Here is a 27177-nt window from a genome sequence, read left to right as displayed (position 1 = left end):
AAATAGAACAGGAGAAGGCAGGGAACAGTTGTAGCAATGAGACAGAGTGGCAAAGAAGTTAAAGAAGAACTTTGGTTATCCTGAAAAGCTGATCTGCTCTTTGGTTTGTCATAAAGGGTTCTGCAGTGTTTGAAGCTCCTTATCACATTACCAAAAGATGTGTCATTGAGGTCCTGCAACTTTCACTCCTTCAGAACTCCAACCTTTAGTTTGTCCTCCAGAAAGCTCAGAGAGCATGTTGAGAGAGGAGTGTCACCACTCTGTGTTGCAAATCAAGCATGAGTATCATGAGCAAGTGCAGGAATTGAGGAAGAATTTTGTCTCTAAGCATCAGAAAATATTTTTCTAATCCTGTTACTGTAATGCTGACATCACGAGGAAATCACTATAAAAATGTATAAAACAGCTCAATGTAGATGTTTATTTAATTCCTCACGATTAAAAGTCTAATAGTAGAATTAAGTTGCATCTGAGTAAAACACAAAATACTCATTGTATTTCTGTCTCCAGAGATTTAGAAACAGAATGCTTTATTGACCCAGATGTATCATTTTTATAGCCATTAGACTAATTCACCAAATACAAAGCAATGATCAGCAAAACAGGAACTACACAGCCATAATTAGTACCTGGGGGGGTATCCTTAATTAACTATAGAAAGTTGCTAACGATGTGGCCTGAGATGAATGATGAGCTAGTGATGGGTTCTGAGATAGTCTGCAATCTTGTGAGAGGATCTTTGTCAGAGAGGGATGCTGTAATCCTCTTTGCTACCCAGTCAATCTCCATTGGCTCCAGGAAGTCGTTCAGTCCCACTCTGTGCTCTGAGAATGGATAATCTGCACTATGGAAATGCCAGTGTCTCCATTTTGTGCATCTTGGTATTGTGAATTAAAGAAGATAAAGATCCCAACATTCCAGTTAAATCAAGTGTATCATTTGGTATGAAAACTTCATCTCTGTGCAGTGTAGTAAGTTGAGTGTGCAGCCAGATTTACCTGATTTGATGTGACTGACAACATTTCATTATGAAATTTGTTGAGTGCTTTTTGTGGTAAAGCCTAAAGTGGTTTGTTCTGTAGGCAAGACTGGGCAGACCTAAGGAGACTAACTAGGTAAGTCTAGCTACTAAGCTGGTCTAGAGACTAGCTTGGGTAAGGTGCTGTGCTTGTGGTAGGAGTAGATGAGATGCTGGCAGCTGTTACATGTTGAATGATTATGCAAACCACATAACCATGCATTTTTATAGCAAATATGGGTTAAAGAAACTGCATCTACACTGCCAACAGAACTGCAGCTCTTCAGTAGCTGTTGTTCTTGAGCAGGACAAACTGTTTACTGATGGCTCGTGTGGGCAGTTGCAAGGGTTGAGAAACCCTTCCTGTTGAGATAAGCTGCTCTGTGCTGCCCGTGGGCAGCTGTGCAGCCCTGCTTGCACAATGCCCTGCTTGTGGAGCTGTTGTTTGACTTACTCGCTGCCTTCTTGCATCATTTTTGTCTCCTGGGGTTGGGGAGAAGTTTGGCTGCCGATGAGAGTTTAATCTGGGCTTTCCCTGTGTCTGTTGCAAGGAGGGCAGGGTGTGAGATGGGGACAGCAGGGCAGGTGGTGGTGCACAGAAGAGGGGCATGACCTCTTTGGGGAGGCCAGCTGTCCTGAGCCCACCCAGGCTCTGTTACTCATCTGCTTGGTAAACTGCCTAGTGTTGTAAAACTTGAATTTTAAGGCTAGATTATAAATACCGAAGCTCTTGTCCAAGTAGTAAAAGGATGAGTAAAACACAATTTGGCAATTGTTTTGCCTTGACAATTGCAGTGGCATTTGAAACTGATGTGCTGTGATGGCACTAGTCAGAGTGTTTATGGGATGTTCCTCTCTATGGTGCAAGTGGTCTAGTGTATGTACAGAAACACGACAGCTTTAGTTTTTGAACTGCCTTTCTGTCTGAAAATCTGCTCCTTTTCTGTTTTGACAGTGGAAAACTCTTTTCTTTACCACTCTCACATAATACTATAAATAATGAATTGTGTATGCAAATACACTTTGGGTACTTCTGGACAACTTGAGCTGAGTTTTCAATTACCTGGGACTCATATTCTAAACTCTCATGAAACCCATTTCTTGCAGCCCTTCCCTTCTGTGCCATTCCTTCAGGGAGAGTCAGTATAAACTTGGAGGATTTTGTTTACAACTCTGCCATGGAGTACCTGGGGCTTGGAGTTACTGTAGCAAGGCTCTGCACCCACTTCCAGCCTTGCTTCAGCTCGTATCACTTCTCCTTTTGGTCTCAGTGGATGTTTATTTTCCTAAAACTCAAATACAGTGGATATCTTGAATTTACCAGCATGGAGGATGCTACAAGGAGAAGCATAGCAAACTGCAAAAATGTGTGGCAGCATTCCAAAGGAGAATATGTTAGAGCTGAGCCTCTTTGAGGTGTGCACCCTTGAGAAATCAGCTAATCAAGCTTCTGCTGCTGGTGTCAGACTCCCTGGTGCTGCTGAGGCTGAAGTGTGCCTGTGGTGCCTGCACATGCAGACAGCCCTGTGTTCCCTGCTGTGCCCCCAGATGGAGTTGGCAATTGGCAGGGTCCCTTGGCCTCAGGACGTTGTGTTTGTGTTGCAATCCTTGCTGAAAGCCTTGCCTGATCTCTCTGAGGCAAGAGCAGATAGGAGCTAAATTGTCAACTTGATTTTCCCCTCTGTCCGTGACCATAGGTCAAAGACCTGGAATAAAACCTGTGGGACAAAGTTCAAGCCAAGCTGTTGGTCACAGGGTTCTGCCTGCTGCTTGCTCATGGGCTGAGACACAGGGTGTTAATGACTCATGGTTTAGATTTCTGTGTCCATGGAAGCCTTGGTTCGGTGGGATACAGTTGCCTGCACTTCCCCGAGGGGGTAGGTGCTGAATCCCAGATTGGAGAGTTTCCCTGTGCCTCGTGATCATGAACACATCATTACTGGAAAGCTTGTTATAAAGCTTGGAGGAATTTCGGAGGAGAGTGTTGGAACACTGGTTTTATCTGTTTCCTCTTCTGTCACTGTTAGGAGGAAAGCAGTAATTAATACAGCTGGGTGTGAAATGCAGCATTTTCTGTTGGCTCTGACTTCTTTCTGCTATTCAGTTTCCAGGCTTAGCACAGACAGACGGCAGCAGTCAAGTCTTTCAGTTAGTTCAGAATCCTTCTTAGGAGGAAAAAAGTTCAGTTATAATCTTTACTGAATTTAGCTCTCTTACCTTGAAGATCTAACAGCCTAATATAGGGGTAGTTAACCTTTTTTTTTAAATGGAGTGCTTAATGTGCTGGTATTGGCAAAGAATCTGGGAGCATGAACTCTGGGTAGCAACTTCATAAGTTTATAGCTAAAGGAGAAATAGCTTGGAAGTTTGCTCACTTTCTAAATGATGTCCAAAATACACAGTTTCAGAAAGTTCCTGGGAGGCACAGTTTCAATCCTTAATCTGACTTTATTGGGATGATTTGGGGGTGGGGTGTGTGTGCCTTGCTGGAGCAACAGTTTAAAGTGAAATGTCCTCTGTCAACTCATGCATTGTGAGCATGACACCTTCATGATAAGAAGACCAGGAAATGTATCTTAAGAACTTGATGTTAGAAAAAGCAACTTGATAAAATTTTGGTGATGGTTGGTCTTTGTGGGGTTTGTCTGGAAATTTTTTTAGCATTGTTTCTTGAATAAACTGTCATGATTGATAGGAGACAGCAAAGGGGTAAGCATGGCAGAGAATGAAATGGAAGACAGGTTTTTTTAATATCTCCTGAAGGAATGCTTAGGAGAGAACATTTTCTGAGTTCTGGAAGTGGGCAGTTTTTTTACCCAAAGCAATTTATTCTTTTAAACAACGATAGTGTATATTTCCACCACAATGTTGCTTACTTAAGAGGTCATTGAGAGGTTTCCACTGAGTGGGGTGGTTTTGAGTCAAAATTTTAACTTGAGGTTGTATTTTGTTTGTGCTTCTTGATGATGAAAAGAGTATAAAGGAGCATGAAGAATGTGCTCATGTCCAAAAGCAGCCTAATGCACTTGGCAATCTCTGTAAGAGGGTATTTGTCCAGTAAACATAATGTAATAGGATCTAGGAGATTCCCAGATGTACATGATGTGCTGTAATGGAAATTGTGTTAAGGCTTCAGTAATGCTTTGAGAAGCCTTCAGTTGCAGAGCTTTAAAGGTGCTTTTTATGGTCAATGTATGTGATTCACCATCTTATAAAATATTTCAAGACTAAATGAGTTCTCATTTTTTCGGTCTGGTACGATGTTCAGTGCTTTGCATTACTCTCTAAGTGAAATGGGGAATGTTGTCTTCTAAAGTAGCAGTTAAATGGCTTTAAAGAAAAATCCAATTATGCCACTTCAGTCACTGCTTAAAATACAGCATCCACTGGCCTGTTGTGGTGTGGCAGTAGGAAGATTAATAGGAGAGTATATTGGTCTCAAGAATTTTGAGATCATCCTTTTGTCATGGGGAATCTGTCCAGTCTCTTAGTAAAACCAAATTTGGCTAATTCAATCCAAGTTTTCTCTGTGGTTACTGAAAATTATTTTGAATTTTACTTGCTTCTTGACAGAAAAACGTTCCAAGTATATCAGTTTGTTAAATTTAGTTCCATGAGGATCGTGCACTGCTGCTTTTAGATTTCTGTTAAACTGGAGGAATCATTTAAATTATGCCCTGTTAAAACAAAAGCAGAACACATGCTGAGTAGCTTTTGCACTGCTTTTTATATGTTCAGGAGACCCAGTTACTAGAAATAGGCACTTAAATTAAAAATAGGTCAGTTGTCATGTATAGATAGTTTAAATGAACCACACAGAGCTCATATTGGATAGATGGAAAATTGGTGTATCTACTAGAAAGCAGTGAAGTGATAACAACCAGATGATTTTGTTTCATTCCAGACTTTTCTTTCCTTTGCTTTACAGGAAAATCTTCACTGACGATCCAGTTTGTGGAAGGACAGTTTGTTGATTCATATGATCCAACCATAGAGAACAGTAAGTAAATAACTGCCAAGCTTCTCCTCTGTACCAAACTAACTTCTATCAGAAACCATTGGGATTATACCTATTACTTATGTGGGTATTTACATATTAACAACTAAATCCATTAATTACCAGAGAAGTTTTATTATTCTTTTGAATCAATGCTACATTGTTGCAGCATGGAAATCACTATGTGGACATTTCTCCAAACAGTTGAACTTTTAACATTAAATGAAGTGACACCTAATGAATCTGGCTAAAATGTATCTCCGTGTATTTTGTGTGTGTTGTTGAGCATCTGCTTCCCCTAATGTACTTGTGGCACTTTAAATTCCTTACATCACACTATATGAAAATGTGCCACTAAATACCAATACAAGTATTCCAGAGTCTCACATAAGGTCAGTGTATCCAGATGAGCAGAAAGCCAGCAATACCCATCAGGATTAAACCACTTAAAAGGTAGGCTATGTGGCTATGATAGCATGATAATCTTTTCAATTCCTCCTTTCCAGCAGCTGGATAACAAGGCTGCTACACAATCAGCTTGCTGCAAATACTGGGTATTTGACTTCTCCAGTGGCTTTTTTCCTCTTAGCAGTTCTTTTAAAAATCATTTTAGTACCTTTGTGAGTAGCTGGCATAGCAGCTGAGTAAAGACACTAATGCTAAAAATGCTGCCAAGAGGAGAAAGTCATTTCAGGGCTTACCTGGCATTCATTACAATCCAGCCACCTCTTTCTGAGCTAGCAGTGGCCATAAAGTACTTGAACAACTGCAGTGCTGGGCTGAGTAACTTGATCATGTTGGCTTACTTTAGTCATGTGGCAAATGAAAGTGGTTTCATGATCATAGCCCTGGGGTTCTTGTATTTTAATGACTTGTGTAGCACACATTTTTTAGTGTTTTGAACTTCTGCAGTAAATGTTAAACCTATACTCTGGAAGTTTGAATGGAGCAATCGGCAGAACAAGGTTATTTTTGAATATATATATATGTGGTATATAAGTACATCAGTAGCTATCAGAATATTTTACTTGGGATTATTTTATTGCTTAGAACTAAAATTCAAATGGTACTTTTGGAGAAATGCTAAATTTGCTTTAGCAAGTCAGAGTGGGTAATTTGGCCCTTGATCTGAATGTTAGCTCTTATACAGATATTAATACTAACACTTTCCATTGTCCTTTTTTACTTTGTTTGAATTACAAGTCAGGTATGTTGTGAATTAAGGCTGCTAGCAAAATACTGGGGTTTAAGTTTCTGTGTTTTATTATCTTAATTCAGCTGGGGCAGCTTATTTTTCACTGTCTGTGCCATATAGATAGAAATTATTTAAAGTAATCATTTAGTTTTATGCAGCTGCATGTGAATGAATAAAGACTGAGAGACATGGAGTCAAAGTCTTTACAAAATACTGAATCTGTGTCTTGTTTTAGGCTTTTGACACACTGGTATAAGGTTTGTCTTGTTTCATCCTTTACCTGTTGTCTGCAGCTGTTGTTTGTAACTCAGTAGTTGTGTGTCTCACAACTTCAGCATTTCTGAACTACACAAAAATACCCTGTAGATGAATTTTGCTCCTATTTAACTCTCCTAGTCTGCACTGTGTGCTTGATCTGAATTTTAAGCATTGAGCATGTCCTGGCCATGAAGATTTGTTGGGAGGGGGCATCTTGAAAAGCCTTAACATTTCACTTGATTTCTTCCTTGTTTGGAAAACAAACATTATTCATTTGGTGTAAGTCTTGTGATCTGTGGCATGGCTGGGGGAATTTGCTTTCTGAAAGGTAGAGAATTGAAGGGTCCTTCTGACATTAGAAAATGTTGCTGGGAAGTAAAGGTTAAAAAGATAAAAGTTATGCCCTGGGGCTCAAAACAGTGGGAAATCTGTCCCATTTTTAAGCCCCAGAAGGCCTGATAATGTCTTAAAAATGCTTCTGTGAAGAACAGACAAGAGAACACATTGTAATCTAACACTAAAATTTAAAACTTACTGCGTTTTATAAGACATATGTGAAATTAGTTTTAATGGGTTAAGTAAAAAATAATTCTTTTGACTTAGAATGTAATACTTTTTTTTTTTTTTTCTAAATAGAAATCTTTGTTTAGTGAAGTCTTTGGACACTCCCAGCTGTTTCTGATTCCGTCTAGGGTCCTAAGATAGAAAGAACATGAGCAACTCTTAGACTTTTCCTAGCTCATGATTTCCCAATTGGTGGACAGTGTTGGCAAAAAGGGTTGAGAAGTCCAGGTTCTTATGCTAGGGACATTGTTGGAGAATGTTGGGTTTTTCCAGCACATTATATAGTAAGGTGTAAAACCTTTCCGTTTCATCTGGTGGTTGGGTCTACACATGTAACAAAACTTGGAAATTAAAAACATTCATAGGAAAGGATAGTCTGGCCTATGTGATTTCTGTTTTGTCTCCAGAAAATTGTTGTTGATAATTTGTTACAGTATTCTACCAGCAGTGAAGAAAAGGTAGAAACCTGCAGTACTGCTGGTAATGCACTCTTTATAATTCTTGTCCTCTTGTCCTCAAATAATAAAACTTGCACAAAATGTTGACCTGCAAAGCTAAACTGGATGTAAGGCAAGCTGTAATCAGGCTCTTACAGGAACAAGTTGTGTCATTTATAAGCCTTGAGCAATAGGAGTAAGACCTAATATTGTAGAAATATCAGGTTTTAAGTGTGAGAATCTCTGCCTTTGGAAGTGATAAAAGGCAAAATAAGGTGTATGAGATTTTCTTTATTGTTTGTGAAGGTTAGGACAGCTTCATTGCTACATTTTCCTTTGCTTATATTACATCAGCACCGGAAAAGTGAATTTATTTCTGTTCCTTCTAACAAACTTGTGTATCAGGAAGAGTAACTTGTATCCTTTTGTGGCAGCAGTGGAGGTGAGAGATAATTGCTTTGGGAAGAGACTTTCCCTGTGTGAATGTCCCAGCAGGAGTGACATCTCAATGGGTGACTATTCCTGAGACAGCCAGGTTGAGAAACGAGTGGAACTGCTGCTTGCAGGAATGTTGGAAAGAGAAGAAAGATCCTGCTTGGAGAGCAGGAATGTGTGCAGGCAGTCTGTGTGGACACTGGGCTGGATGGAGCTGTGCAGGCAGATCAGCTCACATCAACTAAGACCAGTGCAAATTAAAATGCAACAATTTTACAGGAATGAAAACTAGAACCTGAATTTGAAACTCAAATAGTTCAGAAGGATCAGGTAATGAAGATGTGCCCTTAACTCCACCCACATCATCTTTGCAGGGATGGCTTGTGTTGCAAGATGACTTGAGTGCCCAGGTCTCAAATGTGTTCTCCAAAGCCTGCCTGGCTGCTTTTTAATTTTTGTTGCAGTTTTAGAGAGCCTTCTAGCACTGTTTCACAGCTCTGTGTCTTCCCTTCTCCCCTAAGTAGCTCCCTAAGGAAAGGAACATCTTCCCCCATGCTTCCTGCCTCCATCCCATGTTTTTTAATACAAATGTGAGTAAAAGCATATTAGAAAGGGGCAGAGGCCTGGAGGACCCCTACTAGTGGAGAAGCACCTGTAGGTTTACATGAGTCTGACAGAGAATCTTCAAGGCTAAACTTCTGCACGTGCCTTGGCAACTGCACTGGAAGGGTGAGCTGTGTTTCTCTGGAGCTGCTGGTGAGCAGCCTTCTAAGGGGTGCAAGTGAGGCTTCTGAGGAAAACTAAAAATAGCTCTCTTGCATCACACATCTCAGTGTTGTGAAAGATGTCCTGGTAGATTAGTGGCAGGCATTGACTTTGGAATGCAGGCAAGTAGAAAGAGATGCAGGAGGTGGTAACCAAGGAAAGCTTGTGAGATGATTGTGTTCAGCTACCAGCCAAGTTGTGGCAATGATGTTACAGCACCCTTGTACCTTTCTTCAGTATCACTGTTGATCTAAAGGCCTGCATTTCTTTGCCTGTTACTGTTTGGGTTTTGTTTTTGTTTTTGTTTTTTTCCTAGCATAATGGCTAGGATTATTTGTTTCCAGCAGCTTCATGGAGTTGCACATGCAAATAATTTCATTCCTGCTGGTCTAATTGCAATGTATTTCATCTTCAGGTAGCCATGATCACTGGAGTTATGTGTTGCAAGGTGAAAGAATGTCCTGTTCCAAAATCCACATTCCAGTTGATGAACAGTGTTTTGGAGATGCTCACATTATGATTTAATGTCAGGTCAAGTCTGCTGAAAAGTGTCCTTGACCTACCAGGAAAAGCCAAATTGTGCAGGGATTGTATTGTTGTTTGTCTTGTGCATAAGCACAGCTGAAGTCCCAGGATGATAAGTGATGGAATTGGAAGTGAACACTGACTAGATCAAGGGGACCAGATTTTTCACAAAATTAAATTCTTAACTAGGAATAGTTTTAAAAAGCTTCAGCAAAGAAATGGAAGTCATTAGTTATGACTTCATTGAAGCAGATTTGTCTTCACACAGTGGGCTGTGCTTGGTGCTACAAGGCTCTGCAGTGCACTAACAGCTCTTCTCACCAGGCTGTGCTGACTCCTTTGCTGTTTCCCTTCTCCTGTCTCTGTCACACTGTGCTTTCTGTAATGATGATGATGATGATATTATTGCTGTGTCTCTCCTAGAATAGTCTGAAAAAACTGCCGTCTGTCCCTTTTTAAATATTAACTTCATGATGCCCTTGAAGTTACTTTGACTGCAGATGCTTTGATGTGTATGTGAAGTGTCAAGAGACTGGAGAAGCTGTTACTTGCACACCTGTAAATGCAATGTGTCTCCAGAGGAGTCTGTTTTCCCTCTGACTCTAAGCAGGGATATTGTATATAGCAACACTGCCTCAGTTTGTCTCCATCACAGCATTCATCCAAGGCAAAGAGCCATTGTTGGATCTGTGTTTCATAACCTAAAACTTCTAGTTGTTTGCAGCAGTAACAGCAGCATCCAGACTGATTTGAGGGCAGCACTTGTGCTAAAGCAGCTTTCTTAGGGGACAACCAGGATAAGGCAGGAGCTCTCCTTGTGGCTCCATTTCAAATGTCATTTGCTGATTTTGTAATGGAAACTATAGGTACACTAGACACTGTTGATGTAGACATTGTTAGGTTGGATTTGCTGTTTGAATTGCTCCTTTTTTCTGAGGATTGGATTTATGAGGTGGGTTGAAACCTCCAGTTTCAGCTATTTCAGCCCACTTATTCAAGACAATGCTCACATTGTGGGGACTTGACAGAGGGGCAAGCTTGGGCTGGGAGGAGGAAAGTTGGCCAATTCCATCTACTCCAGGCGTGGGCAGGGACTGCACAGCAGGGTCAGGAACGTTCAGCTGTGCAGCTTTGGGAAGCTCTTGGCCAACTCAGCTCACCTGAGTGACCTGTTCATCTGACTCTGTTTCCCTGCTCATCACTGCAGTGGCAGATGAGGTTTCTGAGGACTGCTGCTAGATGGGAACACCACCCCAAACTAGAGGGTAACACAGACTTTACTCGGGGTGTCAGTACTGTCCAGCAGTGGTGTGTGTCTCAAAGGCCACATGAGACATCCAGAGCCAGGTTTGTGTGCTCTGCTTGGGCCATTATTCCTGCAGGAGCTGTGACACTGTTTGCTTTTGCAGTTGCATAACACAAACACTGGGTAAGATTCCTTGGCTCACAGTGTGTTGGCATTTCATGACTCTGAGGAAGAGCAGCAATTCTCATCACTTCTAGGGACTGAATGTACTTTGTGCTGGGGACTGCATAAGCTGCTAACTGCAGCAAATGGGAAAGTAACATGGTGAGCTTAGCTAATTGTCATCATTTGGGTTTAATGTAATCATAAGTTCTGTGTGTTTTAGCCCCCAAAGATTTTTCCTTTTTTCAATCCAGGTCACTTACTTCATGGTATTTACATTTAGGAAATTGATCTTGCTAAACTGTTTGGAAACCAAGGAGAAGACCCTATAATAAATTCAAACTTAGCTTTGATCCCAATTGAATTTAAGTGTCATGTGTTACCACAAATTATGATTATCTGGATCTTGTAGAAATGCATGTAAAACCCCGTTTTTATTCCTCTTATTCCCTCTTTTACTTAAGAGAGCAAAGAATAAGCTGCTGCATCCAGAGTGAGAATCATCTGAAATCTTAAATTCAGTTTCTGTGTTTTACTACCTGCAATAGACTAGTTACAAGTACAGCATCTGATCAGCCTTTTATTGCTACTTAAAAACCTGTAACTGGAGTTCTTTTCTTTGTGCCTTGGCTGATGCTAGCACAGATGAGTGATTTCTGATCTCTTCCTTGTGTGTAATTCTGACCTGTTTATGTATTTCTTGTTCTAGCTTTTACAAAACTGATCACAGTAAATGGCCAAGAATATCATCTTCAGTTGGTTGACACTGCTGGCCAGGTAAATTATCTTTCTTTGAATCTTTCTTCTAAGTTATGACAACAGGTATTGATATTCCTGTTGAGCTAAGTTGGTAGTGACTGTGCATTCAGATGTGAAAGTTAACTTAAAAATGATCCTGACTTGTTGTTTAGTCACTAAAGAACTTTTTATGTAGTGTTTATTTAAAGGTTTTGGTTTGTGTTTTGTTACTGGGTTGGGGTTTTTTTCCCCTATGTATTGAATGAGTATCTAAAAAAGGGAAGGGGAAACTACCTTAACCCAAAAGTTCATCAGTAGTTGTGTGATATTTACAGAGTAAATGAGCAGTCTTGCTTCAGATGAAAAATGGTGCTTCAATAAACCATGGGGAAAATTTTCATAGCTTTTTAGTATTTGTCTGCTCCAGCTTCACCACCATGACTTGTATCCATGGAGCAGTCATGGGGAGCAGACAGATTCATGTAGGTGGTACTGAGTTAGCAGTAAACTGCTGCAGTTTGGCTGCATTCTAACGTGATGGTTCACGTGTGTGTCTGTAATGACAGGGAGGGGGTGAGGACCAGGGAGCACGTGTCCTGCAGTGTGTCCTGCAGTGTGCTGGGAGCTCTGGCACGGGCAGCTGTTCATTATTTACAGGTCCAGGGGTTCATTACACACTGCTGCTTGGCTGAGCCCATGCACCAGAGTGCTGTGTCTGTTGAGAGACTCTGTTTGAGAGAAACAACTCATCATGGAGCACTCATTAGACCCCTGTATTGTTATCCTAAATTTCTTTTTTTTTTTTCTTGCTTACATGCTCTTGCCTGCCATGATCTCATACTATGCCTTTGGGTTTTTCCAAGCTATGAGTAGTGTTTAACAATGTTAGTGTTATAAAATACATACACTGCCAATACTTAAGGCTTTACAGCTGCAGGATACCTGCTCCTAGCTGGGATGTTCAGAGGGGTTGTAACTTTCTAGGTATGTTTGATTGCTTTCTTGGAAGAGAGCTGTGTGACTGGGGAATAGCCATGCTGTATTTATATGGTGTCAGCCCTTGGTGCTCATCAGGAGCATGTGTAATCACTCAGAGGTGTCTGAGCACAACACTGGCCACAGGATTGCTGGGTGAGGAATGCTCTGCAGAGGAGAGGGTGAGAGGAGCAGGCTGAGCAGTGTGAGCAGCAGAACCAGCTCCATAGGTGTCACTCAGTGCCATTGTAAGTGCACTTGCATTGCAGCTCCGATTGTGTGTAGTGATAAGAGAAAAATTCCTCTGGGAGGAGGAAATTGCCTTCTGGGAAGGCAGTGTGACTCACCACTAACATACCTCTATTGCTGAGGATTGATTTAATGTTATACAGTATTGTGGAACCTAAATAACTTCTCTCCCAGCCTGTGGTTATTTTCAGATTTAATTCTTCATGGAATGATTTGAACTTTGATTTCTGGCACACAGGGTTAGAGGAGGGAGACAGTGTTGGGTTTTGGAAGGTGTGGCTTGGACAGATTTCTTTCTCAAGTCTGTCTTGCTTAATGGCCCATAGGGAGTCCTCATGTGCATACAGCACAGCAAGAATTGTATTGCAGATTTGTTAAATACTTTTGAAAACCTGGCTATGGCCTGAAAAAATGTAGCAACGTTGTTTTATCACTTGACAGATTTCTTAATTTGACCCATGAGTTTCAGTGAGCATAGCAGCTTTCTTTCCATCTCCTAACGAGCTAAAAATAAAGTCATGAATTAGCAACAGTTGAGATTATGGCACTTATTTTTCTTGGTATTCATCCTCTGTCCAATACCTCTACTTTTCTGGTTATTTACTGAGCTTTGTGCAGTTCAGTCCAACAGGGGTCTTGATAGAGGGTCACAGAAGAGGGGTGTAAAAGGAAATCTTACCTAACACCAAATTCCAGCTGGGGCAGTCCTGGGAATTTCCAGTAAAGTCAAGCCACTACAGAGTTGCACTTTCACCTTTTTTACACAGACTTAGCTCAGATCCCTTCTGAGTATTGACTTTGGGATTTCATGTCCAACTGGAGTGGCACTTTGGCATTTCAGAGAAGATGGGGGAGGGCTGCCCTCAGTGTGTAGCAATAAAGGCAAATAAAGGCAGCTTTTGCCAAGTGTTATTCTTTCTAACTTTTTTTGGCTGGATCTGTGAAGTTGATTTATAAAGAGTTTTTCCTCTTCTGCCAGTGAGGGAAGTTTGATTCCTTTTGGGTGTCTTAGATTTTAAGCAATGTGATTGCACTGCTCCATCTGTTCAGCCATGACAATAACAGAGAGGTTATTTGATCTTCAGCTAAAATTAACATCTTCAAAAGCATAGGTTTAACAATTTGAGAGCTCATACATTAGGAAGTATGGCTCTTGTCAAAATGGAAATGTTTCCTGGGAATATCTGTTGGAACAGGTTTTTAACGTTGGATTCATAGTATTTGTGTTGCATTATCTGCAATATATCAGTCTGGTTTGTTTGCCTATTTGGTCAGTCCCTTTTCTAGAGGGATAATAAATTCACTGAGTAAGTTTCTGGTGGTTTTGTCTGGTTTTCTATTTATGTAAACACTTATCCTATAATGTAAACTTACAGTTGTCATAAAGCAACTAATAACTGTATTTTTTGCATTTGATAAGCATAAGTTAGCCACAATTATTCACTTCCTACCAGATTCCTTAGGTAATTTAGATGTGATCAGTGTCATTTGAAATTACAAACTGCTAGATCCTGTTGTCAGCTGTTGAAATTAAGATTTTGAAATGTATCACCAGCAAGATAAGAGGCATGATTGCTAATTAGTGGTGGGACAGAGTGGATGTTTTGTACTAATACAAACAGATAATTAAGCAGGATAAGAGGATTGAGAAGAGCTTCAGCTCATCCATAGTCTTAGAGGGAATAAACCATAAAAGCTGTAGATTAAATTGTAGGATAGACAGATAGACTTCTGGCCTTCTCTAGGTTTGGCAAAGATGCTGCTTGTGACATTATGATGATAAATTCTGAATGTACTACCTATACAAAATGTCTTAGAAATGTGACCAACTTAACTGATGTTGATCTAATGGCATCAAGGTCTGAACTGTGTCACCCTTAATTTTAACTGCAATATTCCTTCCACAGGATGAATACTCCATATTTCCTCAGACGTACTCCATAGACATCAATGGCTACATTCTTGTTTATTCAGTCACGTCAATAAAAAGGTAATAAAATCTGTTTGTGTTCTTCTCTTTAAATATTTTCTGGGTTTAGCTCCTACCTCTGCTGTATTTTATGTAATTATTTCAATTAGTCTTTCTCCTTTAGAAGTATAGTAGGAGTGAATATTAATGGTTTTTCAGAAATGTCCCCTTGGACTCAAATGTCACAGACACTTTGCAGACTAATGTGTTAGGTACCATGTAAGAAATGAGACAGTGTTAAACTACATTGTTTTGAGGTGTAAGAAGAAGTACAAAGGATCATTTCAGAAATGAGTTCATTGCTCTTGCATCAGATAGAAAGGCAGACATAAACACAAAGCTGAAGGGCACTGTACATTTAGGTGAAGTACCCAAGTAGTTGCTCAATTCTTCCTTCAGCCTTGTGGCTTTTTATAGTACTGTGATTCCTTTGACTTCTTGTACTGAATTGTCCTGATTAACCATAGAAATACTCCTATATACAGCAATAGATGGCTTTTGGACTGTAAACCCTCTCCTGGCATGCTGCAGCAAATAATCCTCCCTGGAGGTTGTCCCAGTGTTCCTCTTGTCCTTGCTGTTCCCTGTCCAGAGTCCATGTTACCTGGAGTCATGCAAGACACATCAGCCTCGGTGTGGCTTTGTCATCCTCTGTTATTTCCTCCCTTCCTCTGGACATCTTGCTTTGTTTAAATCCTGCTTATCCTTGAATGGCTGTTGATTTTCTAATATTGTACAACATCTTTATTAGGTCAAAATATTTTAGGTCAAATATATTCTTGTTCAGTATTTTCTGAAATCTTTGTTTGAAGAAAGTGATTAAGACCTTAGACCTTTCAGTCTCATCAAGTACAGGAGAAGTTGATGCTGCCCTTCTACTTTCAAGGCAGTTGATGAGCTTTTTACAAGTGCTGAAGTGTTTCATATATTTTCCTCTGAATCAAACAAAACTGGTCATTTCAAGCTCTTTGAATAGACTATAAGAAAATACAGGTAAAGCAATTTGCCTGTTGGCTTTTTCCTTCTCAAAGGAAGGATACAGTCTGGCTACAAACTTCTGCTGCTTGCAAGGTCTTTAATGTTGAACAGATTTCACAGTTCTTCATTCTTGCTTTTCATCTTCAGTTCTGAAGTAGAGAGGGGCAAGCATGTGTTAGGCTTTTATGTGTGTCTAGAGATCCTAAACTACCAAACTCTCTCTGGGTCTGGGTTTTTCAGTGTGAGGTTCAGTGTTGGTGCTGGCTAACTTGTATGGAATAGGAGTCAGTATTCTCTGCCTAAGTAGACAATGCTTCACTCCTAAAGCAAATACAGAAAAGTTCACTGATAAATGGGTGCTGTGAGGACAGAATTGCCTTTGGCTGAAACCAGTGTACATCACTCAGGGGATTCTGCTACCTGTGCTGTTCCCTGTTTGGCAGATAAAGGGTGTGTTCTTTCTCAGCCACTCTGGTTGTTGCCTCATGATGTCTTGAGCTCACCAGGTGAAGAAATGAACACGTTTTCTGTGGGTGCATTCAATCAGTTAAACCAAGTTATGGGAAAAATACGAACAGGACAGACTAGGTTAAGGCTGTAGGTCAAAAGTCTTTTTATCAGTATTTATTCTTGATCAATTTATTCCAAGTTTTTATTGTTGTTGTTTCTTCTGTAAAATTTCAAAGTGTCCATGATCCTGTCTTGTTCAATTCTTGATGTTCTGTATCAAGACAGTGTTTAGGTGATAGGAAAGATCTTCCACAGTACTCTGTAGCTTTGATGACTTGCCCTGACAATGGGATCACAGTCTTCATCTGTCCTGACTCCTGTCAAAGTGTGTATATTGATCTAAATATTGATCCAGCTGGGTGAGAGCTTTGACAGCAGACTTAATAGAAATGTTCTTTTTAAAGTTATCAGCTTCCTGCTAACCTCCAGTGGGAAGTTTAAATAGGACTTGAATGAAAGCTAATGCCCTACATTTTTCATATTGCCAGGCTCTCAGCAGCAAGGTTACTGGAAGGCTTTTGCTCTAGTTCAGCTTAATTAAATTCCAATTTTGTATCTTGCTAGGTTCCATGATTTTGTGTAACACATTTATCTGACAGCTAGTAATGGTTTTTTTTTGTATTTCACACATTGAGTTGTTTGCTGTAACCCATTTGCTTGACAGAACTAGAAGGGACCTCTTACAGTCTCCAAATCTCTCAGTTTCACAGCTTGATGTGTTGGTGCTATTTTTGGATTGGTCAGTCCTTGCTCCTTTTTGTCCTTGCTCCTTTCAACATTATTAATTTGGAAAGCATTCTAGAACATTAATTGGTTGAGCCAATTTCATTCCTGGCAGTTCTTAGCAACTTGTTTCTGTGTCAGAATTGTGTTGGAGTTTAAATAGCACTTCTCCTGTGGTTTCCATCTTGGTCTGTTAACAAGGATCAGCTTTTTATTTGTAGTATTTTCGCTAAAAAAGGAAGGTTGTGAACAATCTTGGAGAAGCAGATAGGTACCCAAAGTGAGGCAATGGAGAGCCCATGTTCAAAAGCACCTGGCAGCATTGTAGAGGGGAGCCTCAGGCAAGGACAGCCAGGGTGCTGTGCAGTGGTGTTTTTCTGGCTTAGCTGGAAGCAGCACACCTAACTGGGGAAAGGAAGCAGTGATTGTACTGTCCCAGGGATTCACTTAGCCTGTGGGTAGGGTGCTAAGACTTTTCCTGTTGCTTCAGACTGAGAAACAGTTTTGTGGTCTGTAGCAGATGGGATTTTTGGTGCCGTTTTTATTCTTTCAGTTTGCAGGGTGACGTAGTTCTGTGTGTACTGATGCCTCTCAACTCTGTCACAGCCAAGCTCCATTTAACTCTTATTTTCTTAATAGTTATCATCATCCAAGATGAGTTCTCAAGACTAGAATTTCAGTAATACTCTTTCAGCATAAGCTCCTTATGTCCCTAAAATCCTTTCATTGATTTCACATTTTTCACTGATTCCATGTTTTCCTCAGTGTAATTTGTAGTATCCTACTTGAGTTACCAGTAGCAATTTGTGCCAGACTAACTCACACTTCTGTTTACAAAGAACTCATTTTCTTGATAGGATACACTGAAACTATTAGCTGAGCATGGAGAAGCTTTGTGTTCCACACAGCCTCAAATATTATTGCTGCAGTCAGACAAATTGACCTGCTTAACAGAAAATCCATCTTAAATGTAGTAGAGCTTATTGTTCTAGAAGGGAGATGTTTTGCTGCTTTGAATGGTGTTTTTAGGCACCAGGTCTTTGATTGCTCTGAGCTGGAAGTGTGTTTGAGTGCTGCTCTATTTTTCAGAGTTTCTAATTCTAATTGAAATGCAGTGCAAGTCAAGACACTGCCTGTAGCTAGCAACCTTGAAAACTGGAAAAGTTTTGGTCCCTTTTCTGTTGTCTAGTTGTGTGTCTCATCCCTGAGCCTCTGCCTCTCTTAAATCCGAGTTGTGCACTTCATGTATCAGCATTTTTTCCGTAGTGTAACCAGAGGAGTGCAACATCTGCTCTTCAACCCTGTTTATAGCTTGTTCTTAGAAGTACTGAATGTCAAATGCAGTGGATTTTGTTAGTGAGGTTTTTCACTTGATATTCTCCAGTACTGCTTCTTACCTCCTGTCATCCAAACTTCACCTACGCGGTAGGGGAACAGACAAAGAGTATTTGAATAATCACTGTTTCAGTGTCATCTTGCAGATCAGTTTACTCACTTCCCATAGAAAATTAGAATTTTGGCTCCTTTTGGCTTTTACATAAATAAAACTTAGTAATTATGTATGAACTAAATGTTTGTTAAAAACAGTGATGGAGCTTGCCTAACTAATTACTTTTTCTTCCGATTTGCTTTAATTTGACATACTCATCCAGGATTGTTGGCCTGCAGCAGTTAAATTTCTCACTGCAGATACAAACCAGATGAGAGGTGGGAGGGACTTGGGGTGATTCTGTGTTAGATGCATCAGTCCTGGGTAATGTTATTTATTTCTGCAAATACCATAACTGGGGAGGCTGCAAGGGTAGGCTCAGGCTGGTCTCTGCTGCTGCTGGGACCAGTTTGCTGTTGTTACACAAATGGGTAAGACTTTCAGCATCTGTGTAGTTGTGCATACATAGAATAAGTTTTAAACACAACCTACATATGCATTGAATTGCTTGTGTATTGGGTATTGAGGATAAACATCAGAGTGCATGTGTGACTTCATCCCTTTATTTTGCAGTTTTGAAGTGATAAAAGTTATCCATGGCAAGTTATTGGATATGGTGGGAAAAGTCCAGTAAGTAGTGACACTTTCATCTCATTTCATTGCAGGCATGTTGCTAGTGCTTTGTTCAGTATACTGTAACTGTTCTGAAGTTCTGAACTTTCTTTCACAGAATACCCATTATGCTGGTTGGAAATAAAAAAGACCTGCATATGGAACGGTATGTGAACTCCAGAATGTGAGAAATGCAAGGCAGCAGCCTGCATTCCTGTGGCTGCACACGCTGGGTTTGTTCTTGGCTTTCCAGAGCTAACATCAAATTGTAGGTTAAAATAAGTTACTGGCAAAGGACTTGTGTCCAGAATGTGAACTACGAACCATGAACTTCTGTTGTAATGTTGATTTTTGCTGTGAGGTTCCAGGGACAGTCATTTAACACTCTGTGTTTTTTTCAAAGTAAGTAACAGAAGTGTATTTGTCACAGCAGCAATACCAGATGATATTACAGATTATGAAAACAAAGCAATACTTTGGGACAACTGCTCTTCTGGGTCACAGAGCAGTTTTACCTGGCCCAGAAGTGCATTTGACAGCAGCCAAAAGCAAATGCTTTGGATCAAACTTCACAAGAATTCCTATTACCATGCACTTAAGTGCTTTGGTACTCTTGAGGTATTTCTTGACATATCAGATTCCAATTCTTCTGCAAGTTATAAGAAACATATTTTTCTTTCTCTGATCAGGGTGATCAGCTATGAAGAAGGGAAAGCTTTAGCAGAATCCTGGAACGCAGCTTTCTTGGAATCTTCTGCTAAAGAAAATCAGGTAATGGATTTAAGAGTCACTTTATTCAAATAGCAGTGTAATGGATGACTCAGAGTTCCACTAAATAAAGGAAGCTAAAATATTTGCATGCACTGTACAGGTATTTTGTGTAGATGGAAGCAGAATGGCTGTCTGCACTCAGGTTTTTATGTACACAAGTTTTTCTCTGCAACTGTCAGTGGGAGGAGGAAGTGAAGAACTGAAAGTTCAGCTTCACTGCACGTATCAGAACACTTAGTGACAAATTAAAACTCACATCCACAGGGTGGGTGGAGCAGGGTCTGTTACCTTAAACAGGAGTCACTGCTGCCAGAGCAGTGAGTTGGTGTAAGAGGATGATCCTCATGTTTAAGGTGCTGGGCAGGCTCAGTCTCTCTAAAGGGGCAGTAAAATCATTTTGTCTGATGTTTATGGTCAACATTTCTGCAAGTTACTTGAGTGAAGTTAGATTATTTCCCCCGAAAGAAAAACTTGGATTATATTTTACCACGTGATATGGAACACTTGGAGTTAGTTTATCAGTATTTCTGTTTCTGGCTAAGACTTGGATTAACCTTGTCTAAACTGGCATGATGGAAGCATGAAATTTCTCAATGTCTTCTCTGTATGCTGGAGAGCTTCAAATACATAACAAAGGAAATTAAACTGACAGTGTAAAGAATAAACCTGTTAAAAATGTCTGATCTTTTTTTCCACCCTTTTATTTTAAATAACTTCTGGATTAGGCAAAGCTGTTGCCTGTGCTCTTTTTCATTTGGCATATGTTCACAATGTGCAACACCACAGCAATTCATATCCAGCAGAAGAATATCTTACTGATAACTTTTCTGGAGTTTTTATTGCTCTTGAACCAAGAAGAAAAAAGTCATGTTTTTGTACATAAAGAAGCTACAAGCTTTGTAGGATGCTTGGTATGCCCTGTGTGTTAACTTGCTGCACTGACAAAGTCCCCTGTACTGCCATGTATTTGTGCTCCTGTATTAAGTTGCCAGCTGGAGTTTATATATCAAACATGGTACCCTTCAGGGAAACCAAAATGGCAATTGTATGTCAGGTACTCAAAATCCTGGACAGTCTGTACAAATCCCACCAGAAGAACTCAGAAGTCCTAGGCATTCTGGCTGTCAAAGGTCTTCCTTTCTGCAGGACCCTTCAGAACAGTGATCACAGGTTGCTGTGAATTCCATCCCTCTGCATTTAGCAGCAGGTTGTTAAAAGCAAGTGCCTGAACACAATTCCTGCTTCATGCCTGCTGTATAGTACACTTGGTAAATTTGTCCATCTTCAGAAGTCTGGCAGATCAGATGTCACTTCTGAAATGGGTGCCTGCAGCATGTGACCATCCTGGTGTTTCCTTTGGAGGCTTGGGATGGCTGGAATAAAGTGTGAAAGAGCCCAACACTGGCACAGCTGCCTCAGTCTTCTCACACATCTCCAGCTCTGAAGAGGTGCAAAATTAAATTTGGAGAGCCAAGTGTGGAGTCTGGAGCTGTGGGGTGCTGGGGGAAGAGGAGACACCAGGCATTGTAACATCCCTCCCTGTGAGTTGGACCAGGAGCACTTCTGAACTCATTTGGGTTTTCTCCTCCAAATCCTAATCTGACAGGATCAAAAGAGCTGATACATAGACTTCTGTCAGAACAGGGCATCTCCTCTTCCTCTGAAGCTGTGTCTGGGCTGGGGGTGGGGGGAAAAGGGTTTGTTTTGCATTTGGTAACAAGCTGTGTTGTCATTTTCCTGGTACTGAATGCTCACCTTACGTAAGCCAACATTACTGGAAAGAGAAGACTGTTGGCACTTTCTGCATTGAGGTTCATCCAAATAATCACCTGTACTGGCTTGGTACTGCAAATGTAACTTGACTATCCAGATTAATTCCAAACTCCTTCCAAAAGTGCTTCAGCTTCTGTTTGCTTAACAGAAAGCTGGTTTATGCTTAAGGCATGAGCTAAACTGGATGAGGGATTTGGAACTTGAGCAGAGAGTTCAAAGCTTCTTGACTGAGGGTATATCCGTTAATTCTCTCTGAAACCAAGCCCATCTGTATTTGGAGGAGTTGGAGCAGAAATGTGATAATTCCTGGTGTGCTGGTCTGACATGGGTTGTGTACATGATGTTCTTCATAGTGGTGAGGAGAGGGGGTGTCCCTGATAGCAAAGGCTCTTTTCCCCCTTTTCTATCTTCCTGCTTTGCCCTCCATAGCCCCCCAAAAAATCCTTTTTGGAGCATCTGTGAGAGTCCAAGGAGCATAACCCAATTTTACTGGGCAATTAAAATAGTTCTATAGATTAACTTAAACAAACTATGCATATTCTGCCAAGAGTTATCAAAAGATAACATGTCCCAGAAGTGGCATGACTTGGAGTAGATGGAAAGTGAGAGAGGCAAAGATTAAAGCTGTGGTGATGATAAATGATAGTGGCTGGCAGGAGTTCTCAAGGTCAGATAGAATTGAGTATGTGCCAGCTCCTGCAGAGCTGGGTGACCTGGTAGGACTTTGGGAGGAGCCTGCATATCACCAGCACATCAGTCATTAGGGGAAATCCCTGGGCTTTGGGAAGGCAATCCTGACACTTAATGGAAAAGACCTCTCTGAGATGACTGCTGGGCTGTTACTGTCATGTCTTCTCAAGCTGCTTAATTATTACCAGCCATGTTGCACTGCTTTGGCTAACTTCAGGAACTTCAAGTCCTTTCTTGTGGAATTCCCTATGCAATGTCACCTAGGCTGTGGTGGAGTGCTTCATCTTAGTCCCAGTGCAGTAACATCACTCTTGGAAACACAACCAGAATCCAAAGTGGTCTTAAACCCAGGTGAAGCTGGAAGCCAACTTCTACTGGAAGAAGTTAGGAAGAAACAAGAAACTAAATTGTGTTTATCCAGTTATGCAAAATGCATTAGATAAATTGCAAGGGAGCAAGGAAGTAGCAAAAAAATTTGCTTCTTACCAAAATGGAGTTCTCTTAAAAAGCAGTTGCTTGGTTGTGCTGCTTTTTTCAAGGGCAGTTTCATCTTGGAGCTCACAAGATGCTCTGCTTAGTAAATGCTTCAGAGTCATTTGGAATCCAGCAATCTGACATGTTTGAACTGGCAAAGGATGGGGGCAAACAACCCTCTTTTACCTGGTTATTATTCAAATTCCTGTGCCCAGTTCTGTGCTAGGATAAACCAGTAGTGTGAGCAGCTGAGGGTTTCCTCTTTGAAATAATAAAACAATTGCCAAAGGATGACTCTGGCACTGTGGGCTGGATTTGGGTGGTTGCACCTTCCTGCTGCCTCCTGGCAGCACATTCCCAACTCCCTGCCTGTGCAGGATCTGCCTCCTGAGCTGCCTGTCCTGCTCCCACTGAGGGCACATCTGCAGCAGCAGCTGAGCCTCTGGTGTCCCTGCTCACTGCTGGGCTCTGTGGGCAGCAGGTGGTGCCCAGGCTGGGCATCTCTGCTTTGCTCAGGGAGATAGGGAAAGGGAAAAGCCAGATGGCTTCCCGTGGGCTAGGTGTGACCCACATTCCAGAATTGGACCATATGGGGGCAGATGCATATAAAGTCTGGCTGCATCCTTTATTCCTTGTCACAAAACATCTCCCTGTGTTGTTTAAAGGCTCAGTCTAAAACTCCTCAGCACGTTTGAGCTGAATGACAAATTCCAAGGCGTTCGCTGTAGGACAGTAATTAAACCTTGCCAGTGAATATGTATTTTCTGTGAAATGAATTAACAAACCCTGTGAACTCCTACATCTTAGTGCTTCAAACAGCACATCTTTGACAGGGAATGTGCAGCTTTTTGGTTGACAGAGTAAGTTGTGGAGGTTTTTTAATGGGTGCTGTGAAACGTGGGCAAAAAGACTTTGTGTATTAAAATGAACCCATTGAAAATTTCAACTCTTAAGGAAACAGTGGTGCAGTATGTTTGTAAATCAGTGCATCACCAGGTTTTGATTAAGGGAAGCTCTTCATTAGTGGAAGCAGTTTGATAGCAACTGCAGTCCTGGCCATGCTTCTCCTAAAGTCTTAATTTGCCCAGGAAATCTGTTGTATCATTACTGAACTAAACGAGCCTCTTCTGCCAGGTTCTGTTGGGATTCCAGGAAACTCCATTATATGGAGGAATTCCTTATTTTCCAGCTGGTGAAGTACTTTAAATAGTTCCAGAGATTGTACTGTGCACAAACAGTATAAATGTAGGAAACTAACATTAGTCTAATCTTGTTAAGATTGCTGTGGGGCTTCAGTCAATGAGATTAATTTGGAAGTGATCCAGTTAAGAATTATATCTTGTGGAGGTGGAAAAACATCTGTTAAATCAGAATATGTAGCCATAAATCATAGGGTGCTCTTCAGCCTGCTGATTAAAACCAACAAAACCCCCTTTTTATCCTCTTTCTAGCATGACTGCTTTTATATAATGAATATACTTTCCTGTGCTGGGAATTCCTGAAGTGGATGGCCAGAAGTTGGATCAAATGTCAGTGTGAGATGGTCAGGAGACCATTTCCAAGCTGAAGATTCACACACTGAAGCTCTATGCTTCATGCAGTTCAGGCTATTTAAAATGTAACCCCTTTTCTCTCAGGAGGACTTTATCAAAGGATATTGCTCAATATTAGTGACAGTTCAGCTTGTGCTTTCAGCTGGTGTCCTTGCACTGTGTCTAATACAGATCTTACAGGGACAGTGAGAAAATCAGGAGTAGTAAAGTCACCCCTCATACTGAGCTGTGCAAAGTCAGTGTTGAGAGCTGAAAAATCTGCTGCCTTCTGTAATTATTCATTATCTTAAAGATTCCTGAGAGCAAACTGACTGGTTTATTCTCCAGATCAGCACAGCATCCAAACCTTCTGTGCTGTCAGTCACTCAGGACAGGCTCACCATGCAAAGCAAGGTGATTACAGTTATTAGCTCTGTTGTGAATCTGGCTCAGTTTGTGCCTCCCCTCCCTGCTGAGGATTGCTGGCGATGGGGGTTTGCACTTCCCTTTGAAACTAAAATTACTCTGTTTGCCCTCCTCCCTTTTGGAATATTCATTGGATGTGTGTTTATCTGCTGATGTAGTTGGTAAAACTGCTAATGTTTTTTTAGTTATTCTTTCAGTAAGTGGGCAGCCCCACCTTCCCTCCTAAACTTGTGCTCTCTCTTTGCAGACTGCCGTTGATGTTTTTAAGAGGATAATTTTGGAGGCAGAAAAAATCGATGGGGCAGCTTCACAAGGGAAGTCTTCATGCTCAGTAATGTAATTCCACTGCAGAACCTGAAAACACTGGGAATACATTCTACCTGAAGAAGCAAAACTGCCCATTATCTTTAAGGATAAACTATGCTTCTTTTTTTTTTTCCTTTTTTTTTTTTTTCCAATTTTTTTTTCTTCTGTTAACCTGAAAGATAAACAGTTGGTTTGGAGCCTTTCCCTTCAGATTATGTTAAACTCTGACTCCTGTGCAAATGGCTTCACTTCCATTTTCAAATTTTAAGCAATCATATTTTCAATTTATATATTGTATTTCTTAATATTATGACCAAGAATTTTACTGGCATTAATTTTTCAGTGTAGTTTGTTGGTTAGAATAATCATCAAAATGATGCATATTGTTACACTACTATTAACTAGGCTTGGATATCAGTGTTTCTTTGTGTTAAATGTATACTTGTAAATAAAATAGCTGCAAACCTTAAATGTTCTGTTTATAATTTTTCGTTGATTACTCCATATCAACTTTTTTTTTTGGTTTTTTTTTGTGAAAAATGTTCACCTGCTGACCTTAAGAGAAGGCCTGAGATCCTTGGAGCCAATGGATTGTTTGACTATTGCTCGGGAAGTTGTTTGCGAGTGATCCCAAACGTTTTTGCTACTGGAACTCCAGGCTGGCCAAGCAGCTCTGCTTTGCTTTGTGCCCGGTCACGGGAAGGAGAGACAAGTGCCAGCTTTATTTGGAAGGGAAATCCTGGGTTTCAGTCAGAACCTGCTCTGTGTTTTTCCTCTGTAACCGTTGAGTGAAGGCTGCGCAGAGCCGCCCCGAGTTCCTGCGCTCCGGACTGTTCACGCAGGCTTGTGGCTGGGAGTGCTGTCAGGATGGAGTGGATTTATCCAGGTCACAAGCTTAGACTTGTTAAGAGAACAAAAATGTCATTTAAAATAAATTGCACGTCCTGAACAAATCTGTGTGGGCTGTTTGTTGTGAATTCCTGTGCTCCTGGTAGAGGTGAGCGGCCTCCTGCTGCCTGGCTGTGTGGAGTTCAGGGTTCCTGCTCAGCTTTCCTGACCAGCTCCAGGCTTTTCCTTGGCTTTTGGACTGGAGGCTCAGCAAGCTGTAATCTTGGAAATAAACTCCTTACAACCATATATTTAAAAAATCTGAGCTGACCTACTTTGTATTGAAAAGCAGAGCAAAACCCAAAACAGTAAAAACAAACAAGGCTGATTTGGGGAACAGCTAATTAAATCAGTGTTTTGCCTGCATTTTTGTGTTCATTTGAAAACTTAAATTTCTGACAGGAGTAGGTAAGAAGGGAAAGTTGGAGTGTATTTGCAACCAGAATTACATTTTTCCTTCCAGTCTGTGCTAAAAGATACAAATGAAGCATTTTGTTCCTTTATTTTCTTTGTGCAGTTGTTCCCTCATATGATATAAAAAATGACCTAAGCCTCTCAACAGTGTACGTTGGTAAGCTTGGTATTTTCTTTGGTCATCATGAGAGCAACTAGTTAAAAAAAAAAAAATTCACACACCTTGTGCCAAGCACAGGTTGAGTAGCTGGATGATTGTTCTTCATGATGGATTGCTGGAGTTCAGCAGAGAGCTTGTTCAGGGAAACGAGTCCACGCTTTGATTTTGGACCCAGACTGAGCTGGGCTGTTCCCTGCCCAAGAACCTGCAGCATTGCATTGCAGTGAGGGCTGCTTGGCTGGCAGTGGAATGGCTGAGGGTGCAGAGCATGGCCTGAGGAGCACAGCCCAGGGTGTGTCAGTCTGTGTGATCCCTCAGTGCCCATCCCCAGGATTGATCTGAGGGTGCAGAGCATGGCCTGAGGAGCCCAGGGTGTGTTAGTCTGTGTGATCCCTCAGTGCCCCATCCCCAGGATTGATGAGCTCTTGCATGACCCAAGTCTGTGACGTTGCATGACGTGTTCTGCGTCACAGGGTGAGAATTCTGGAGTAGCACAAACCTCAGTGACCACATCTGCTCCATTTTCTTTGTCAAACTGGCTGCAGGTGTACTGGCATCAGTGTAACCCCCATAACAGCTGCTGCATTGCTTCCTGAGGTGTGCCAGCTGCTTAGAGTTTTAAAGGACATTCATGAGGGCATGTGCAGTTTAACAGTCTGGGATAACTGAGGTCCTGCCTTCCAGTGATGAGGCTTTCCAGAAGGGCTTAAAGACAAGTGCAGATTCTCTGGTTGATTTGTGGTGGGAGTTTCTGAGACTTGAAAGGCACATTTCACAAGGCTGTGTGTTGATAGGACAAGGGGCAATGGCTCCAAACTGCAAGAGAGTAGGTTTAGAATAATTAATAAGAAGTAATTCCTCAGGGCAGTGATAGACTGGAACAGGCTGCCCAGAGTTTATGGATGCTCCACAAAGCCAGGATGGATGGGGCTCTGAGCAACCTGGTGTAGCAGAAGGT

General features: G+C 41.1%; 1 protein-coding gene across 1 annotated transcript in view; it reads left to right on the top strand.

Moving 5' to 3' along the window:
- The window catches only part of RHEB (Ras homolog, mTORC1 binding), a 39117-nt gene extending 13889 nt beyond the window's left edge, over positions 1-25228 (top strand). Inside the window, exons 2-8 of the mRNA XM_066550867.1 lie at positions 4947-5018; positions 11312-11379; positions 14472-14554; positions 18747-18803; positions 18904-18951; positions 19475-19556; positions 24699-25228. Of these exons, the coding sequence (XP_066406964.1) occupies positions 4947-5018; positions 11312-11379; positions 14472-14554; positions 18747-18803; positions 18904-18951; positions 19475-19556; positions 24699-24791 (503 nt within the window). The 3' untranslated portion in view covers positions 24792-25228. The remainder of the gene's footprint in view (positions 1-4946; positions 5019-11311; positions 11380-14471; positions 14555-18746; positions 18804-18903; positions 18952-19474; positions 19557-24698) is intronic.
- The last annotated feature ends 1949 nt before the right edge of the window (positions 25229-27177 follow it).

Source organism: Molothrus aeneus, chromosome 1, assembly GCF_037042795.1.
Source record: "Molothrus aeneus isolate 106 chromosome 1, BPBGC_Maene_1.0, whole genome shotgun sequence".
Taxonomy (NCBI): domain Eukaryota; kingdom Metazoa; phylum Chordata; class Aves; order Passeriformes; family Icteridae; genus Molothrus; species Molothrus aeneus.
The sequence above is the reverse complement of the archived record's forward strand: the minus strand, read 5'-3'. Positions and strand labels throughout refer to the sequence as shown.